Genomic DNA, 18,528 nt, shown 5'->3' on the forward strand with positions numbered 1-18,528 from the left:
CTCTCTCTCGCACACATGTGTGCACACACACACAGTGAGAGAGAGAGTTCAATAAAAATGGGGGCAACAATTAATAATGAAAGGAAACTTTTGTCTGAGAATCTTTACTTCCCTGCTTATTGTTCATCATTGTTACAGCTGTGCATAAGATACTGAATTTATTATATGCAGAAGTTCATTTAAATGTGTAAACTTACAATGGAGGAGGAGGACAACCAATATAAGAGAGGATGTGAGAAAGAGGACTAATGAAAGTCAAGTGAAAAAATATTAATAAATTTAGTATTTCTGAAATCAAGGTAAACTCTTGCTCGTAACTCTTCCATGGTTCTTTTAAAATCACTTGGAACACACGAGTTTTTAGTTCTGTCTCTGGAAATAGGTCTGCCTAAATCAATTTGCATGCATTTTTAGGACTTGGAGTTTAACTGTAATAGTGGAGTGTAGGTAGTCAAGGCAGAAAGGCACTGAAGGCAAAGATTTAGTTCTGCTATACAAACTTAAAAAACTGGGGTCTTTATACCTGTTATTAAGAAACAAAGCAAATACAAAACAGTTAAAATCGCTGCTACCATGCTTGGTGAGACTATTGAATTGGGCAGAATAAGACAGAAAGGAAAAGAAATGGATGTCTTCCTTCTAGTTTAGAAACAGACAGAAGACACTATACATAGCCCAACCTAGATTTACAAGAAGACTGTGATAAGGCATAACACTTTGGCACATTAGACTGTGAAATATTTATGAGCGGGGAGAAGTGCAATAAGGCCTTCTCAGTTGATGTTTTGATATTGCAGAATTTGAATCTATTTGCCTACCAAAATAGATTTTTTAAAGCTACATAATTAAAAAAGCAAGAGTCATTCTGTATACTTGGGTGCCAATTTACGTCCTTTTGATCCTGTATAGCTTTAGAAGGGAAGACAAAAGTGAAAGCATTCTCAAAGCTCAGGTTCTTTCTGTGCCTAGCATTCATTATAGAGGGGAACAAAAGAAAAGGATATAAATTACCAATAAGAGGGATCTGCTAATGGAGAGAATGGAGAAATTTCATTAGCATTTAAGAGGAAAGATTTTTTTATGACCTAGACTTGCTTTCTTTTACTTAAGGAAAAAAACCCCTAAACTAAATAATATGTGTTTCTAAATGCCTGAAGCTCAGTTATCCTCTGATTGGTATAGTTCCTTATAATAAATGACAACATAAGCAAGTTTAAGCAATAATTAGTCTTAGCAGAAAATAAGAGTTTAAAAGTGCAATCCTAGCCGTGCCAACTCTGGTCTCATTATATTTAGTGAAGCATGCTCAGCATTACACATGTTTAGGATTGTAGTTTAAGCTTTGCTGAATTACAAGTGCTTGACCAGATACATGAGATATTGAAACGATTGCATATTGCTTCTCAGTTATTCTAGTTCTACAGGTTACGCATTCTAATGCTTTCTTATCATTCATGTCAACTTTAGAATATGTAATTTTTAAAAAACCTGATTGTTGGTTTATTTCTGTAGGGAACATGTCATAAGGGTGAAGACAGACGTAATATAAAAAGCACTCACAGCCGGTCCATAAGCCGCAGGATGAGACTGGCTTCCTCACAGCTTCATAACTGAAATGACAGACGTGCACACCAGTGAAGTGAACGCTGGCTCAGCCGTCAAGACTTGCTCTTTCCCTTCTACTCTATTTAAGATGGGTTTCCCACACTTAATTTTTACAACTGCTTACTGAAGATCAATGAAGTTATCCAAACAATTGTGTGTGTGTGTGGGGGGGGGGCGTTACAGACAAAAAGAGATTTGGGGATTTTTTTAATATACAAAACTATTCTGGGGCCTGGCAGCAATTGCTAATGTACAAAGACTATCATGAGCACTAGTCAATCCACAGAGGGCTTCGGTAAAGTTGCAGTATTGCTTTTATCTACTGAGCCTAGATGACAAGTACAACTGGACTAAAAGGAGTAAGGACACGCCTAGAGGTTTTACATCTCTAGAGATTTTACATCTGTCTTCACCCAAAGCAAACACTAAGACCCAGATTCAGCAAATGACAGGCAAATCTCTGAAGTTTAAAGAGAACACCACAGCTGCACTAAAGCATGACATGTCCAAACAGATGATTCCTGGTTTTCCCCATCCCACCTGGCTTGCATATATAAGCACTATCATAAAGAGAAGGCATGCTTCAGGAAGCTAACAATTTTCTCTAAACATATGACAAAGCATGCAAATAAGGATTATTCTTTCAGTATGATTTGTATGCATTTTCAGAAAGCCTTTGCTAACTATGCACAGCAAATTCTTTAAACATTCTAATCTTAAGCCAGAATGCAGTGCAGCAGCCTTTGAGTCAAGAAAAATGGCTATTTTTCTCCAAAGCTATTTCAATAAAAGTTGCCAAAAGGACTAGTCTGCTGGACTTCATAATCTGGAGAGCAATACAATACCTTAGATCAGTTAACCAGAGGAGAAACATATTTGCCATGAGCAAGATGGAAAATATTATGCTTTATCCTATATAATTCAACCACTACTATATTTCAGATAGGTATATTGTAGCTACTATATGAGTTTCATTTCATTGCATTTGAAACACGATTTTTAACTGTGAGCTAATCCTGGGATTCCAAAGGAAAGCCAAGAGAAGCTCTTCAGTCTCTTGAATATTGTCAGTGCACATTATAGCTAATAATGCTCTGTCATTTTTAGCTATGAAATGTATAAATAATAACTGAACAAACAATTTACAATTTAATTAACCAACTGTGTGATACTTGAATGTGGGTAATTACTATAGGGCTCTTTTTGTTATACATCTAGTGTATTAGTGATTTGGAAGCTTGAAGAGTCCCACTGATTAAGTGTCAAAGACTTTACAGTTCCTTTCTACAATCTTTCTGAGAAGCTAGTGCCCAGAGGTGCAACAAGATAAATGTTTTCTAGGAACCTCAGCTTCTAGCCTCCTTTCAGATCTTATCTAGCAGTTAGATATGCTAAGAAATTTAATAGATATTTTGTCTAAACATCTTTTAGCAGCAAAGAAAGTAAAGGCCAGGAAATGTTCTGGTCCAGCAGATGAAGTGCTGAACCTTGACTTGGGCTCAGCTCCCTGAAGCTACAGTCTCTAATGCATGACTCTGAACAAATCACTGTCTCCTATTTCAACATATGGGAATGCCGGAACAATTACAACAAGCTCCCAAGATTTCTTCTGAGGGTCAAAAGAAAAAGAAGGAAAATGCTATTTTATTCAGACAATATTTCTTGGCTTGGGATTTTGATATATATTAAATTGCATCTTTTTAAGAGCATGTTGGCTAAGTATTCTGCCCATAAGTTTCCTTTCCATGGATGTCTTTTTGTAATTCCATGCTCCTTTTATCATTGATAAAATGATTGGTCTTGTAGCTGAAATTCAAAACTACCACCACCATCCACATACCTATTCCACAACTATACTATTCCATGAAAACCATATTTTATTATACTTCATCCTGAAGAGAGTACATTAACACACATATTTTAATGACTCGACAGCCAACACTTGCCTCAGTAACTGATTTAACAGTATCCAAGGCTTAAAGTCAAGGTATATTATATACACTGCTTCTCCATAGTCTACTATGCCAGTTTCCTATCAAAGGAAGAAATTAGGCTAGACTGGCATAATTTGTTTTTGGCTAAGTCATGCTATTTATCATATTCCCTATTCTCCACTGGTCATTTACAAATGGTCTGTAGCTCAGTGGCTGGATATGGTAGGGACACAATGAGATTACAAGTATTTTAATGATGAACTCCTCAACAGATTTATCACCTGTCAGGAAACAAACACACTTGATTGCCTTGTGCCACTTTGATTACTATTAACTCAGCTGTGAATTTTCACATGCCAGAGGGAAAAAAATACTAGTATATTGGAAAAGAGAAATGGCAAGATTCCATAAAACAAGGTCTAACTAACAGGATGGACAGCTCTGATTTGAGTTCTTGAACTATAAAACTGGAATAAATTTGGATTAAAATGCTGTAAGGTCCTTTTGTCAAAAGGAAATTCAGATAATCTTGTTCTAAATATTAAAGCATGAAGAGGTAACCAAAGACACTAATATTAGAATAGGGCTGTGCTGAATAAAATGACAGCATCACTGTGGTTGCCTTCAACTACTGCTGCTACAGTAGCTGCCCTTTAGATTTTTCTTCACCCCCATCACCATTAGAGAGATCTATTCTCTTACGCTGATGTGACCATTACTCTTGAAGAGAATAGATGCATCTTAGTGTACTGTTTACTCTGAGCATTCTGCTGCTAGCAGACCAGCCTAGAGAGAGTCTGGCCTCCCTGTGGTGTTGCTCTCAGCTTCTCTGACACTCTCAAACCCCCTCACCATGTTCAGCTGTGCATCTAAAAGGGGTTGTAGTTCTGGGCCATGTGAATATTTTGCATTTCTCTCTACCCTGCTAGTTTAGATCTTAAAACGGGTAGCCCACAGCGTCTGGCCTTGGCAGAAGTGGAATGATGGGACAAATGTTCTATGAAGTGCTTCCAGAAGCATGTGGCATATCAAACTTTTATAATGGAAGTTTGGCAAATGTTACTATCCACTGTTGTACTATAAATTGATCTTTACTGATTAATTCTTAGAATATCATTAAGGTTTGACAAAGGTTATAAGTACAGTCATTGAGAAGAACATGTATTTTCATATATAGTTACATTGTTTAAAAAAGTAGAAAATACCTATTGCTATGGATTTTCATTGTTGATATAAAGAGCTAAATAACACACCACCCAAATACAATGTAATAAGTTAAAAAAGCCTTCATATGACTTAGTGGGGGATATTTTGCAAGCTGTCATTACTTTTCCAAGAGAAGAAATGAATATATTCCTCCTATGCTCTATTATTACTTACCTGAAATTCATCAAAACACAAGAGACAAGCCTCCTCACTTATTTCAGTTGCTATCGGGGCTATTGGGTCATATGATTTAGCCATTAATCCAGGTTTTCTTTTTGGTAAACTCTGTTTCAGGCGATGTATTCCTAAAATGTACACAATACACAGAAAGAATATTAAGAATAACATCACATTTACACATTAATAGAATCAGCACTAACGCAATTAAGTCAAAAATTAATGTAAGTGAATAGCATGCTATCCATCTATTTATATTTTAAGAAAATGATGGGTACCAACACCCTTCATTGCCTGTGCTGATTAATTATGTAAAATACATTTTCCCACACTTTTAGCTGCTTTGGTGTATTTGTCAGCACTCTCAAAAGCAAGTCAAGGTGAAGAGTAATGTAACTAATATCTTTTTGATGTGTTGTTTGTTTTCCTTCAGTATCCTTTCTTTCTAAAGTTAGAATTTTATATCAGCACCAGGATATTCCTGCACAAATACAGTAAAGAAAAAAGTGCAGTTCTGCATTCAAATTGTACAATTTTGGGTGTAGAGGCAACCTTAACAGTATTTAAAAATAGTACTAAGTACTCTACCTTGACAAACTGGTGCACACATCGAGAAAAAGCCAAGGAAGAAGTATGCAGAAACTTTCAAATGCCTAGGTCCTGTAGGGACTGTATTTTAGCATGCTGGGAGGCAAGGGGAACCTACGTGCTTATGACTTAATGTGTCCCCATTTCATGTTTTGCTTATAAATAACTGACCAAACAGAAGCTGAGGGTCCTTAAGTGCACAATGACTAAATCAACTTAACAATGTCTCCAACTCAAAGGATGGCTATATGCACAGAAGGATGAAACAAGAGCATTGGGTTATCAGCTGAAAGTGTTAAAATTTTCAGGGGATATTTCCATCTCTGAATATGAATGTAACAGCACTATTTCCTCGGCAAGTGATGGGCTTTTACACACGTAAATAAGTATGTAAGTTAGACAACTGATCTACTACTTGCTGGTGTCACAGAGAAAGTAAAGTCTACATACTCAAGCCTTGCAACAATGTAACCTGTATCAGTTCTTAGGGAAAAGGAGCATTTCCGCCTAAAATACCACAAATTCCCCAGAAACAACCTGTTATAATTCCCTTCCATTTAGTTTTGAGATGATAGCTCTCCCACCACTGCAATATAAATGGTTTGGAAAAAGAGATGTGAACAAGAGTGGCTGCCTTATGAACACTGAAAATACCCATACCATATTACATTGTAACAGAGAGATTTAAACTTACTTTTGTGTACATCAAGCATGAAGCCATGAAAATGGACTCTCTTTTTTCTTTCTACTTCTATATGGGAATAAAATATGTCCATCACCATTGTCTTTCCTGTGCCTTCAAATAAAAACACATATACCCAACAGGTTGTTAATTTAAAACACTATGTACTGATTACAGTAATGACTGTTCATTAGCATTGAGCTAATGAAATCATAATCGTGATCTGAACAGCACAAAATCATTATCTTTGGGAAGCAAGACTTCAGCTTCATGGATAGGATCATCTGTATTATAAGAATCTGAACTAAGTATAATATCAGGACCAGCAAATGCAATTACTGCTTCTATTTAAAATACTTTCAACACTGTTTATTTTGAATAAAAGAGAATGATTCTCTTATTTTCTTTTTATATACATCCACTATAAGTACATCTCTTCTTGATTAGACTAACTGGATAGACATGACTGGGTTTCTCTAGGCTAGCATCTTGTTTCCACTGGCCAGTTGGATGCTTCTGGCAGAAGCAGAGTATCGAAGCAACAGCTGTTCCCATTGTTTGAAATCCAGGAACTACCTCTGAACCAAGAGTTCACTGGATGAACAGATAAACTTGGAAATCTATGTAGCATCACAAAAGAGATTGATCCATATGTTACCTAATGTCTCTCAAATCTATTACTTAAGATTTGACTTGCAATACTAAAGATAACCATATACAGGTTATTAGCAGATCAAAATAGAATACTTTGATCTATTAGTCCAATTGGTGTCCCTGGAAAAAGTCTGATATAATAGGTAGTTCATGAACATTTGCAAACATTATGCTAGAAAAATCTTCAGATATGTTTCACTTAGAAACTTGAAACTTACCAACATCCCCATAGACATAAAGACCTTTTGGTGGTTTATCTCTTGTGAAAAACTGTGAATTAAGAGAACAATTATATTTTAATCTGCTCTGAAAATAGCCAAATAAGGCAGAAAGGAAAAATATTCAAATGCTTTTTAGCAAAGGAAAACCCAACATAACTTCACACATTTGTTAGAGCAACTGCAACAAAAAATACTCCACCTCCTGTCTTGGGGCCAGGTTGAAGGAATGCCTTGTCCCATATGTTCCTACCTGGCCCTTAAGACCATCTGCAAAGGTCTTTCTCAGGTAGCCCCTTCCCCCAAAAGGAGTAAGTGGGGTGGCAGCTAAACGAAGGGCCTTTTTAGTAGTGGTACCCCATCTGGAACATGCTATCTGGAAAGCTGCACCTGGTGCCATCCCTGACATCTTTTCAGCACTACGTAAAACCCTTTTTATGTTCTAGTTATTTTAATAGTTAAGCCTGTGTTTTTTTATCTGCTGAACCAGTTTTAAATATTGTTTATTGATTGTTGCTGTGCTGAAGAGGGGAGCTAAACTAGTATAACTGCTGTTGTTTTCCCTATGGTTGTTATCTGTTGTATTGTTTTATATCATTTTATGAGTATACTGCATATTTTATAGTATTGTATTTATATCTTATTAATTGTATTTATGATTTTAATGTTTTGTAAACTGCCCAGAAAACCTGCAAGCTATGGTGCAGTATAGAAACATAATGAATGAATGAATGAATGAATGAATGAATGAATGAATGGGTGTGTTTGGGTATATATCTGTGTAAGGTGGGGAGTCCAAACAAATTGACTGCATCATCACTTGCAAGTGCACACTTTTGGCTGTCTGATATGAAGAAGGAATCTAGCAGCACAAATCAAAAGCAATGAAAATGGTATGGAACCGGTCAGACTGAAAGGAGTCAGTCAGAAATGGGGTGGATAGTATCTCCCCCTTTTTGATGTGATCCTTCTGTTGAACTAACACTTTCAGTAGGATAAAGTAAAGGTTCCCCCACACATATGTGCTAGTTGTGTCCAACTCTGGGGCTAGTGCTCATCTCCATTGGTAAGCCAAAGAGCCAGCGTTGTCCGAAGGCGCTTCTGTGGTCATGTGGCCAACATGACTAAACGCCGAGGTGCACGGAACGCTGTTACCTGCCCACCGAAGTGGTACCTATTTATCTACTTGCATCTGCACGCTTTCAAATTGCTAGGTAGACTAGAGCTGGGACAAAGCAGCGGTTGCTCACCCCGTCACGCAGGCTTGAACTGCTGACCTATCAACAGCCCGGCAGCTCAACAGTTTAACCTGCTGTGCTAACCGTGTCCCAACACTTTCAGTACTCTATTATTTCATTATTTCCCCTCCATTATGTTTCTGTGGGGTTTTTTTAGAACTGTCAGAGGCCTGCAGTACCTGCAGAAGTAAATGTTTTGCAAAGGAGCCGCAAGAAAGGGGATGGAGCTCATATCTCCCCCTTTTGGAGATTCAGGAAAGTGTTAAGGAGTGGAGGGTACTGAGAGGACTTAAATTTCAACACTTAAAATCAAGATGACTGTATTATTAAGAGCAAAATATTGTCAACATTTGGTCACCTTCTTTTGCTGCTTCTCCCATCCCCCCTTTTATTGGTGCGTTTCAACTGACAATTTAGCAATTCTAAATTGTTTCTTTGGAATGGTGTACAAATTAGCCTACATGAGGTCTTGTCAGTCTCCAATTTGCCACAGTCTCTGACAGTTGAAGCAGGCAATGCAATGGACCGGACAAGTCTACATATATTGGACAGTATTTGTACACTTGCAAAAGATCAACAAAGTAAAATGTTATGAACACAGTTGTGCAATATCATAGGACTGAGATACACACGCACACAGATATTTTTTCAGGACCCAAACAACAACAGCAAACAATAATGGGTAGGGTTGAAGCAGAGAAGAGGTGTTTAGCAAACAAATAGCCTACATTGGATTATCTGCAAAGTGCCTTAAATATGACATATGCATTCACTATGCTCCATCTAACTTTGCATGAGTAGGCTTTTGCTTGTGTTACGGGACTTTCTTTTCCTCTAACCTTCCTGCAAAGGTTTTCCTCTAACCTCCCCTGCAAATCAGCCCCAGAGGGTTCTCTAATCTATTGGAGGAGATTAGGTGGAATATACGGGGGGGCGGGGGGCGCAGGAGAAACAGCCAGGTCTGTTCTACTGACAGACAGACAGGCATATTTGGATCCATATGGGCCAGTATCAAAAGAACATCCAATTATCTTCTTGAGGCTTTAGACTTCCACTTCTTGAACAGAAACTGCCCTACAAACAATTATCATTATCGTTTTTGTACTGCCCAATAGCAGTTTAGAAGTTTGAAGCCCTCCAAGATGAATACAGCAATTAATAAAATACAACAATGTACCATATAAAATATAAGTATCCATAAAAGCTTCATAAAATTTCATTAAAAATTATGAAAACTGAAAGTGGGGAGTCGACTGCTCAGTGTAAATATAAAACCAACATAAAAACAAACTATAAAAACAAAAACAAATACCAGTTAGTGGAAGCCTTTGATTTTACCATAAGTAGCTCTTTGGATCTCAGATGTACATAGAAAAATATCTGCCTACTTGACTGTTTTTACCTTTAGACTTTCCACCTACAACCTTTTCCCCCTCTTTTTTTGCTTGCTTGCAAGGAAGATTATTTTTTGAATATGCATGTTATTCCAAGCAGGAAAAAATGGGCATCAAGAGAGATCTCATCAGTTTGTGCAACTGCATAGGAAATCAATGTAATATTTGTAATATTTCATAAATTCACATATTTGTTATTTTGAAATACTGTCTTTGTACAGTCATGTAAATGTAGCACATGAGTAGAAACAAATTTAATTTACAATTTCACGTGGAGCAATGCAATTTCTAAACAGCATTAAAAACATTTGCATTATAAAATAAAGAATATTATTTTCCCAATCAGCTTTTTAGCATTTGAAATGTCAATATTTGCAGCAAGCCACATCAGCTAACAATTATAGCAAAATTTAGAGTTAAATTAATTTAGAGTTAAGTTAAATTAAAATGTGTCTCAAAATGTTGATTTCCTGGGCAGTTGTAACAAGGTTTCAGATGTTCTGAAACTGCTCCAGTCATTGAGCTAACTGCTGCAACTATTAAATAAAGCTTTGATAATACTGCAAGCCAAAAACTGAGGATTACTTTTCCAATATGCCTGGCTAAGATCTTGCTTTCAGCATGCTTACGAGCATTCAACACTGCACAGAGAAAGAAGAAAATAAAGGTAGGGTATCTACATTGTATCACACAGAAGTAGAGGGAAATTTTGAACACCACATTCTGCCTTATTAAGTGATCGGGAGTCGGGGTGAACAATGAGGTAGGCTAGTTTACAGATAATTATTTTACTCAGAGCTCATATTAAGTAATACTTTTGTTAAGCCAATCAAAAGGACACAAAGAAGTACAAGCTTTCATGATCTCTAGTTCCCTTCAATAGGCAAGATGTTTTAAAAACACCTTGGTAGTAGGATGTGGTGGATGGGAGGTGAGAACAGGGAAAAAAGCTGGCTTAATGTTGAACTTGTGATATCTGTATACTCAGAGTCTTAAAATAATATAATGAAGGAGAATTTGCAAAAATTAATTTGGGCTCTAAAAAGGGTTGTTTCAGTGCCCCTAGGCCTAGCAGGAACTATCTGTAGCTAGCATTACTGGCTATGTGTTAACTTCTTCACCAGAAGTGGCATCCCTGCATATACCTTTTGCTGAAGAGCTTGGGCAGGCAGAGATCTTGCATCCATCCTGCCTGAGCAATCCTGAGGGCAGCAGGTTTGCCACCATATATACAGAGTGCAGGACTAGATGGACCTTTGTTCTGATCTAACATGGCTTTTCTAATTTTCTTATAAACAAGGAGGTAGAAGGCTATTGCTGATTCTCCATTCCTGAGAATATAAAATCTAGTTATCTGAGAAGTGAATCTATCCTAAACAAATCTGCCTGATAACAGGTAACTGGACCTTGTATCAATACAGTATTTCTAGTAAATAATACTAGATTATCCCAATATGCATTAAATGCATACTATAGGCCAATGTAATATGTTTCCTGAAGTTAACATCTCCGCAAATTCTGAGGTAGTAGCAGCGATAAAACACAACATATAGTAGCTTGCCTTACATCGGATCTGTGACCAGGGAGAGCTACAACTATACAGCTCATGCTGTTCGCACATAAGACCCTGGGGCTCAATTCCCGATATATCCAAGAAAGAAAAACACTTCTTCTAGGGGTCTTTAGAGAGCTGCTGATGGTAGTCACTGTTGGGCTAAATTTGGATAGAAAACTTGCAGAGGTTTGCAACATCTCCACAACCCTACTGGGGGGACACATCCCTTGTCCACACCTAAATTGCCCCCACCTTGAATTTGCAAAATAGAATTTTAGAGGTGGTGGCACATGAACAAAACAAAAAAAGTGTCAATTTGAGGAGGAAGCGAGGAGGATGGAGAGTACACACCTTCTTTACAAGCAGAACTGAAGTGAGCTCCCAGGAGGTTTGAATCATTGTTCTGACAATGTAAAGTAGCTCCTTACAGTCTCAGATGCTTGGGTATCTACCACTTTGTTCTACTAAATTCATCTCATTCACATTTTCTAGTGTTTCCACATATTCCATACACATGTACAGTACATTACTTTTAATTTCTAAGAGACTCTTGGTATTTTTCCCTCTCGATGGCCAATGTTGGAAAAGCTGGAAGATGCTCTCCAGAGTCCCAGGCAGAACTACTGAAGGCTATTGTGAGCAAGTATGATGTAACAGAATAATACATTTTCTTTACTTTGTTCCTGTTTACAATCCTACTCCGCCACCTTCTGGTAAAAAGTTCTTTGTAGGACTAGGGTACTATCTTCTAACAACATTAAAGCTGGAGCACTTAACAATTCTAATGTCGACCATGTCCATCAATGTGAATAAAGAGATAATTACCACAAAAACTCTGGTGAGCACTTATAAACCAAGCAGATAGGTACAAATATTGAAATTTATGGTACAGTGGCACCTAGGCTATATTTTGCTTCACATTATTACTACACTGGATTTATAGCCTACCTTTTCCTTTTGTGAAAAGCCCAAGGTGGCTTACATAGCTCCATTTATCCTCACAACAACCCTGTGAAGTAGCTTAAGTAAGTAACTGGTCCAAAGTCACCCAGTGAGCTTCATGGACAAGTGAGGACTAGAACTCAGATCTCCTGAGTTTCCAGTCCAAAACTTTAAACACCACACTGGTTCGCATTAAACCCCTAGATTAGTTCTTTCAGCAATGATTTGTTGCTAATACTTTCAACACTCTTAAAAGAAGACCAACAGCCTCAGAGTTCTGGAGACTGAATAAAGGTTGTAAATCAACCTCACCACCAGAACTGATACTAAGTAGAACCATGAACTGGATGTGCAAATGGCTCTTTAAAATTGCAGACCCTCCAGCAAGAAACAATATAAGAGGTGTACATGAGTGGAGACACCCTTTCAATAGATGTTAATGGTTAGGTACTTTCTGACTATACCTTACCCTAGTCAAAATGAATTCCTTTGATTCTTTCAGGAGCAAACTCATGCACATTTAGATAGAAAACACCCTGCAGCTCCTAGCATGCCCCAGCCAGTCCCTAGCAGTTGTAGGACTTGTTTCTGTTTGAATGTGCATAGGACTGTGTTCTAAGTGACACATTTGACCACAACCAAAGTACTAATTTCTATTCAAGAAGCTTAATGTTGGTGTGGCCTACTCACAGATCTTACCATTTGCCCTTTTGCTTCAACTTAAAAATAGGGATAATTTGATTATGCTTTTCAATGTTTTTTAAGCAAAATAGGTTGCCATTCTTCCTACCTGGATAAACCAAACAATATGTTTTAACTTACCTGTAAGAAAATAGTATTCAGCAAAGGTTAAATTAAGTTGAGTAAGGGAGAAGGGATAGAAATGTTGGTAAAATTTGCCAGATTCAATGTACATAGGAGTTCCTACATGAAGCACATATTGGACAATATATCCAACACTGGCATTGATATAAATTACATCACATTAATGTAAGCTTCTTCCAAAAAATGCCAGTAGCATTCGCTGATATGATAGGCTTTCCAGGGAAGGCTGTTGTGCCAGCAAACGCTATTGGAAGCTTATGCTAATGCAACATAATTTTAATTAGTGTTAGTGCCAAGTATAATACTGTTCAGAGCTCTCACATGATCAAGAGCTTCCACAGTGACTTCAGGTTGTGCTTTCTCACTGTACTTGTAGAGCTCTCCAAATACTGAAATCAGGCTCCATGTGTACACAGCACAGAAGATTTTAGATCAGAACCCTTTTTGATCCAATACTGAACTGGCAATATAATTCTGTTAAAATTACATTTCTGCTGAAATCATTTTTAAGCATCTCAGGTAGCTAGAGTATATAGTTCAATATATACTACATGAAGGTAGGATGAGAAGCTCAAGCTGAACCTTGCTGAGTGGGTTTGGAAGTGTTATTTTCAGTCCAAGTTTCTAACATGTAAATTCGGACTATTAAATGGATGGAGCATACACAAATGTTGCAATCAGATATAAAAATGAACCAAAGGTAAACGCTGAAGAAACTATTGAAATGTCTAATGAAAGGCCCTCACCTTTGATAAAATGCGCTTTGGACTGATATTGTACCCTTTAAGGCTTTCATGTAGCTTCTGGAGGACCTGTATGACTTTTCGTTGTTGTTCATCATTCCTCAGGTCCCCTGTTTTGATCAGAAATTCATAATGTTCTAAAGGTCCATTGCAAACCAACAAGGCTTTGGAATTAGCATCTGCTATACTGCCACTGACTGCTTTCTCAGCTGCCTGTACTGTGTATGCTAGGAAGAGAGAGAGACATATTTATTTCACCATCAATGGAAAAGATCAGTGCATTATCATATTCTAATATAATCATCACTTATCAGAAAATGTTGTTTTTATTATAAGCCTCAATATTACTGAGAGATAACATAGGCATTGCTTCTTGCATGTAGTTTAAATAAATATCAGCTTTAGTTGCTCTAGGCTTTCCAATACATACATTTGAGTTAGACATGAATAACTTGTGACCCATTCATCCAGATGAAGCTAATCAACCTGTTTTTTAAAACTTTTTGCCTGTACAGGTTTGCAAAACATAGAGGTTATCAAGCCTCCAGCATGCCATAGCACATAGCTGGCATGCCACTACAGCTTGGTGGGTCAAAAGTTATGCAGATCTCATTTAGAGTTTAGACTGATACATACAATAAAGGCATTTAAACAGTGTTCCACATCAGTATATCATCCACATGGAAAAGACACTTTTGGTGGCAACAAGAGGTGGAGAGTACAGTGTAAATTAACTGTAATTATAGGATAAGAGATAATAATTGCTCTCTATAACCTTCCTAAGCATCATGCTATACTGATGAACAGCTCTTACAGTTAGGAATATATTCCTAGCTTCAAGTTAAATTTCCTTCCCAAATGCTTAAAAAAGAGTGTTTATTTCTTAAGAATTGAGATGTACAACTGTTGTCCCTCAGTTTTCAAAGGCCCCTTAAAATATTTTGGGTTTGTGGGCACACTCCCCACCTCCTATTTCCTCTTTAGATTAAACAAACATGGTTTCTTTAGCCTAGAATGTGACTACTAAAATTGAGGGCAATCCACACATACTTCCTTGAACATAATTGCTAATTACCAACAGGATTTACTTCTAAGTAGATATATATATAATATTGTACTGTTGCTTTATTATGCAATTTAGAGACAGAAGTTAAACCAGTAACTCTGTAATCTGTGTGTCCTGCATTTATACTCTTTATACTTTCATCCTGCTCTGCTATTGAAGCTCACCGTTCAGCTTTGAATGCTTATGGTTGCACATATCCCATTTAAAATGACTGTTTACATTATGAAAAGTTCAATAATTATTTTTGTAAGCCATCTAGATATACTTTTTTAAATATCTTGTACCTAAACTAAAAGGGGAAGATCAATATGACATGGATTGACTCCACAAAGGAGGACACAGTATTGAATTTATAAAAGCTATAAGACATTTTGGAAGACTTTCATGCATAGAGTCACTGTAAGTCAGAGATGACAATACATAACAGCAAACTAATAGAAGCGGTATAGTATTCTATACACATTTACCTGGCAATAATCCCCACTGTACTGAATGAGACTTACTCTATGTAACTATGGACAGGCGTGTTATGTGACAACTGTGTGAACACCTAGGTTGAAAATGAAGTGTGTAACAGCTATTACTGTTATCACCAAAAAATTATAACAGGACTAAGTAGATCAAGGATGTGGCTCAAGGACTGCAATTATCCCTTGGATTACTGTCATGTAGGTGTGGGGAACCCAGGGGAGAGGGCAAATCTTCAAATGGAAAGACCAATAGAAACAAAGGGAAGGTCTCTAAAAGTAATCAGTTCAGTTCACTGGCAAGAGCAATCTGTCCCTCCCTTCTTGCTTGGTGGAAAAACAGAAGAAAAAAACAAAAATGGATGGCAAAGAGAGAAAATGGGTAACTCCACCCATTTTTGTCTCCTGTGTCTGTTGGGGATGACATAAGCCAGTATGAGGCCCTCAACAGATTATCCCTGAGGAAAGCCAGGCTCTGACAGAAAAGGGGTCTACCACCTCTGAGGTAGATAATGGACTAATTAAATAAAGAAGTTCTTTCCTAAGACAGCATGTTCTGGACCATCTACCACAGGTTATTTATTTATTTTCTATATTGTTCAATAGCTGAAGCCCTCTGGGCAGTTTACAACAATCTATTAAAAACACAGTCTAAAACATATCATATCACAAAACTTCATAGAAAGTTGATAAACAAAATTTAAAACCAAATGTGAAAGACATAAAAATTCCAATAACTTAAGTAAGGTAAATCTTGGGACCAGATTAAGCAACTACCAAAGCCTCAGGAAACGGATTAAACCCTGCAGAAGAGGACAGTCTTAACCTGACACTGAAAATAAAGTAAGGCTGGTGGGCCTCAGTAGAAAGTTTGTTTCATAACTGGGGGGCCAGCACTGAAAAGACCCTTCTCCTTATTGCAATCAACTGAGCCTCTCTCAAAGATGGAAGTCAGAAGCAAGCATCACATCTTGATCATAGTGTCTAGGTAGATGGCAGTTGGAAGAAGCATTTTGTCAGCTATTGTGGCCCCAGGCTGTATAGGGCTTAGGCTTTATAGGTTAAAACCAGCACCCGGAATTGGGCTCAGAAGCATACAGGCAACCAGTCCAAGCAGGACAGAATTGGTGTTATATGTTCTGCTATGTTTTAAGTGGTAAGGATCTCCAAGTATGAATGCTTGCTTACCAAGATTTACACATTCTACAAAATGGAACACATATGAGTTGCCCTGGGGATCTTAGTTTTAGTTTTATAAAGAAATAACTAGACCTATAAGACTACGTTTTTCTACCTGAAAGTAGCTTACAGAACACAGAGAAATGGATCAACTAACTTAATCGCATGCCACACTGCATATGATGACCTATCTTTGTAACAACCTCATAGGACTACTGTGCTGTGCATGTGTGGTTAGTTGTGTTTGATTGCTTTGTTGCTATTTTTTCTTTTGTAACCACTTTGAGATTTATTTCAAATGAGAAGCTATATGTAAATATTATACTAATGTAGATGTATGAATACACACACACACACACAACAGACATTGGAGATGCAGTCATTCATCTCCAGTATCATGTAACTGACAACTGTCACTTTGACAATTTACCAGAGTATGTTGTGCTTCATTTAAAAATTTATGCAGAGCTTTTCTGTGCTATTCAGCCAATGTTGGATGGGTTGGCAAAAGGTTGGACTTTAATTTCCTGCCCACAGGCAGAGGGTTGTGGGAACTGAAGTCCAAAAGTTCTCCCCACCCTCTGCACAGACTGCAATTGGTAGTGCAAAAACCATTTGGGGGTTGGGGTGTGTTTTAAACTCCAATTAGTCATTTCAAACTGGCATAAGATAACATCACTGGATTATCAGACAGGGTTATAAGCAGGTCCTTGGCAAGAGCAGGTCCTTGGCAAGGTAGGTTGGGAACAAGGTTCCTCTGAAAAGTAAAGGTGGAGAAGGGTAGGAAGGAAGGAAGAGGGGAACCTTAAGGCTTGGCCATACTTAAGGGGACATTGTACAGTTGGTCCACTGTACCTGAATGCAGCAAGCTTGTAAGCTATCAGTCTGTGCGAAGCACTTGGTAAATATTTTAGACTTGTTACTAATGATAAACACATACAATGCTGCATGAAGTACTGATGTTGTAGATTGAACCCTTTAAAGTAAAAAAGCTGAGGCAAGCACAATCTGTTCAAGTTAAATCAGCTGCCCTTTATTCTAAAACATCACAGCCTGCCTAAAACGATTTGGACTCTGAATATCTTTACAGGCCACAGAGAATGCACATCCGTTCCAAAGGGGGTCTTAACACTTTTAACAAGGGTTATTTGGCAGCAAAGCCTAGGGTGAACCTCATGCACCTTTGCTCCTCAGACTGAGCTAAGAGAAAGAGTCTTTGCTCCTAACAAGCGAAGCCATTTCCAGACTGCAGTCCCAAATGGGGCTATTGCCCCTCGCGAATGGAAGGGAGAGGCTGGAGCTCCCGCTTTTGACAGGCTGGCCTTCCCCATCAGATTCAGAGATGCGGCGGTGGAGCTCAGTTTGGTAGCTAAAACCTCCTAAACTCTTTTGGCCGGTCAGTGCCATGCCGCCCGGAGCCCAGGTAACACTAACCTTTCCGCGGAGCGCCGGCCTCAGTCCAGCCGGGTAACAGGAGAACGGCGTGTCGAGCGGCAGCCCTTAAGAAGCAGCGCCCAGTAACCAAGGGCGACAGGGGCGCCGCCATCTTGGCTGGAGTTCTTCCAGCCCCCCTCCCTGGCCTATCGGCAGAATAACTTTGTGGAAACGAAGCCCCCGCCTACCCCAAGGCAATCCCAGTCACCTTCACCCGAAGTCGCGACTGGCAACCCTTGAAAAGACTACGGATTCCAGAGTGCAACGCGGCACTCCAGCCGGATACAAAGGCATGCCGGGAAGTATCGCTTTTAATGTTAGATTGAACCGAACCGGAATCAGGAGGCCACTTGTGGGCGTGTAGCTAGATTTGCATTCGGTGATACTAGCATTTGTTTTTTATGTAAAAATTTATGAGTCGACGTTCAGTCCAGTTAGGGCCTTCAAGTAAGTACACAATTAAAAACTTATTTTAAAGCTTTTTAAAGAATTTGAAAACCATAGAACTTTATTAGCAGTAAAATTAAGAGAAAATCGAACAGCGCAGTCTTATACGTATCCACTCAAAACTATGCCTTATACTTATTTACCTTATCTACTCAAAACTATCTGTTGAAATAT

General features: G+C 38.1%; 1 protein-coding gene across 1 annotated transcript in view; it reads right to left on the minus strand.

Moving 5' to 3' along the window:
• Window positions 1-18,146, minus strand: part of AFG1L (AFG1 like ATPase) — an 80,300-nt gene extending 62,154 nt beyond the window's left edge. The window contains exons 1-5 of the mRNA XM_044421191.1: window positions 17,908-18,146; window positions 13,765-13,988; window positions 7,065-7,116; window positions 6,205-6,306; window positions 4,905-5,050 (exon numbers count right to left, since the gene is read on the minus strand). Of these exons, the coding sequence (XP_044277126.1) occupies window positions 4,905-5,050; window positions 6,205-6,306; window positions 7,065-7,116; window positions 13,765-13,988; window positions 17,908-18,019 (636 nt within the window). The 5' untranslated portion in view covers window positions 18,020-18,146. The remainder of the gene's footprint in view (window positions 1-4,904; window positions 5,051-6,204; window positions 6,307-7,064; window positions 7,117-13,764; window positions 13,989-17,907) is intronic.
• Window positions 18,147-18,528: the final 382 nt, after the last annotated feature.

This window comes from Varanus komodoensis, unplaced genomic scaffold, assembly GCF_004798865.1.
Source record: "Varanus komodoensis strain SLA01 unplaced genomic scaffold, ASM479886v1 scaffold1, whole genome shotgun sequence".
Classification (NCBI taxonomy): Eukaryota; Metazoa; Chordata; class Lepidosauria; order Squamata; family Varanidae; genus Varanus; species Varanus komodoensis.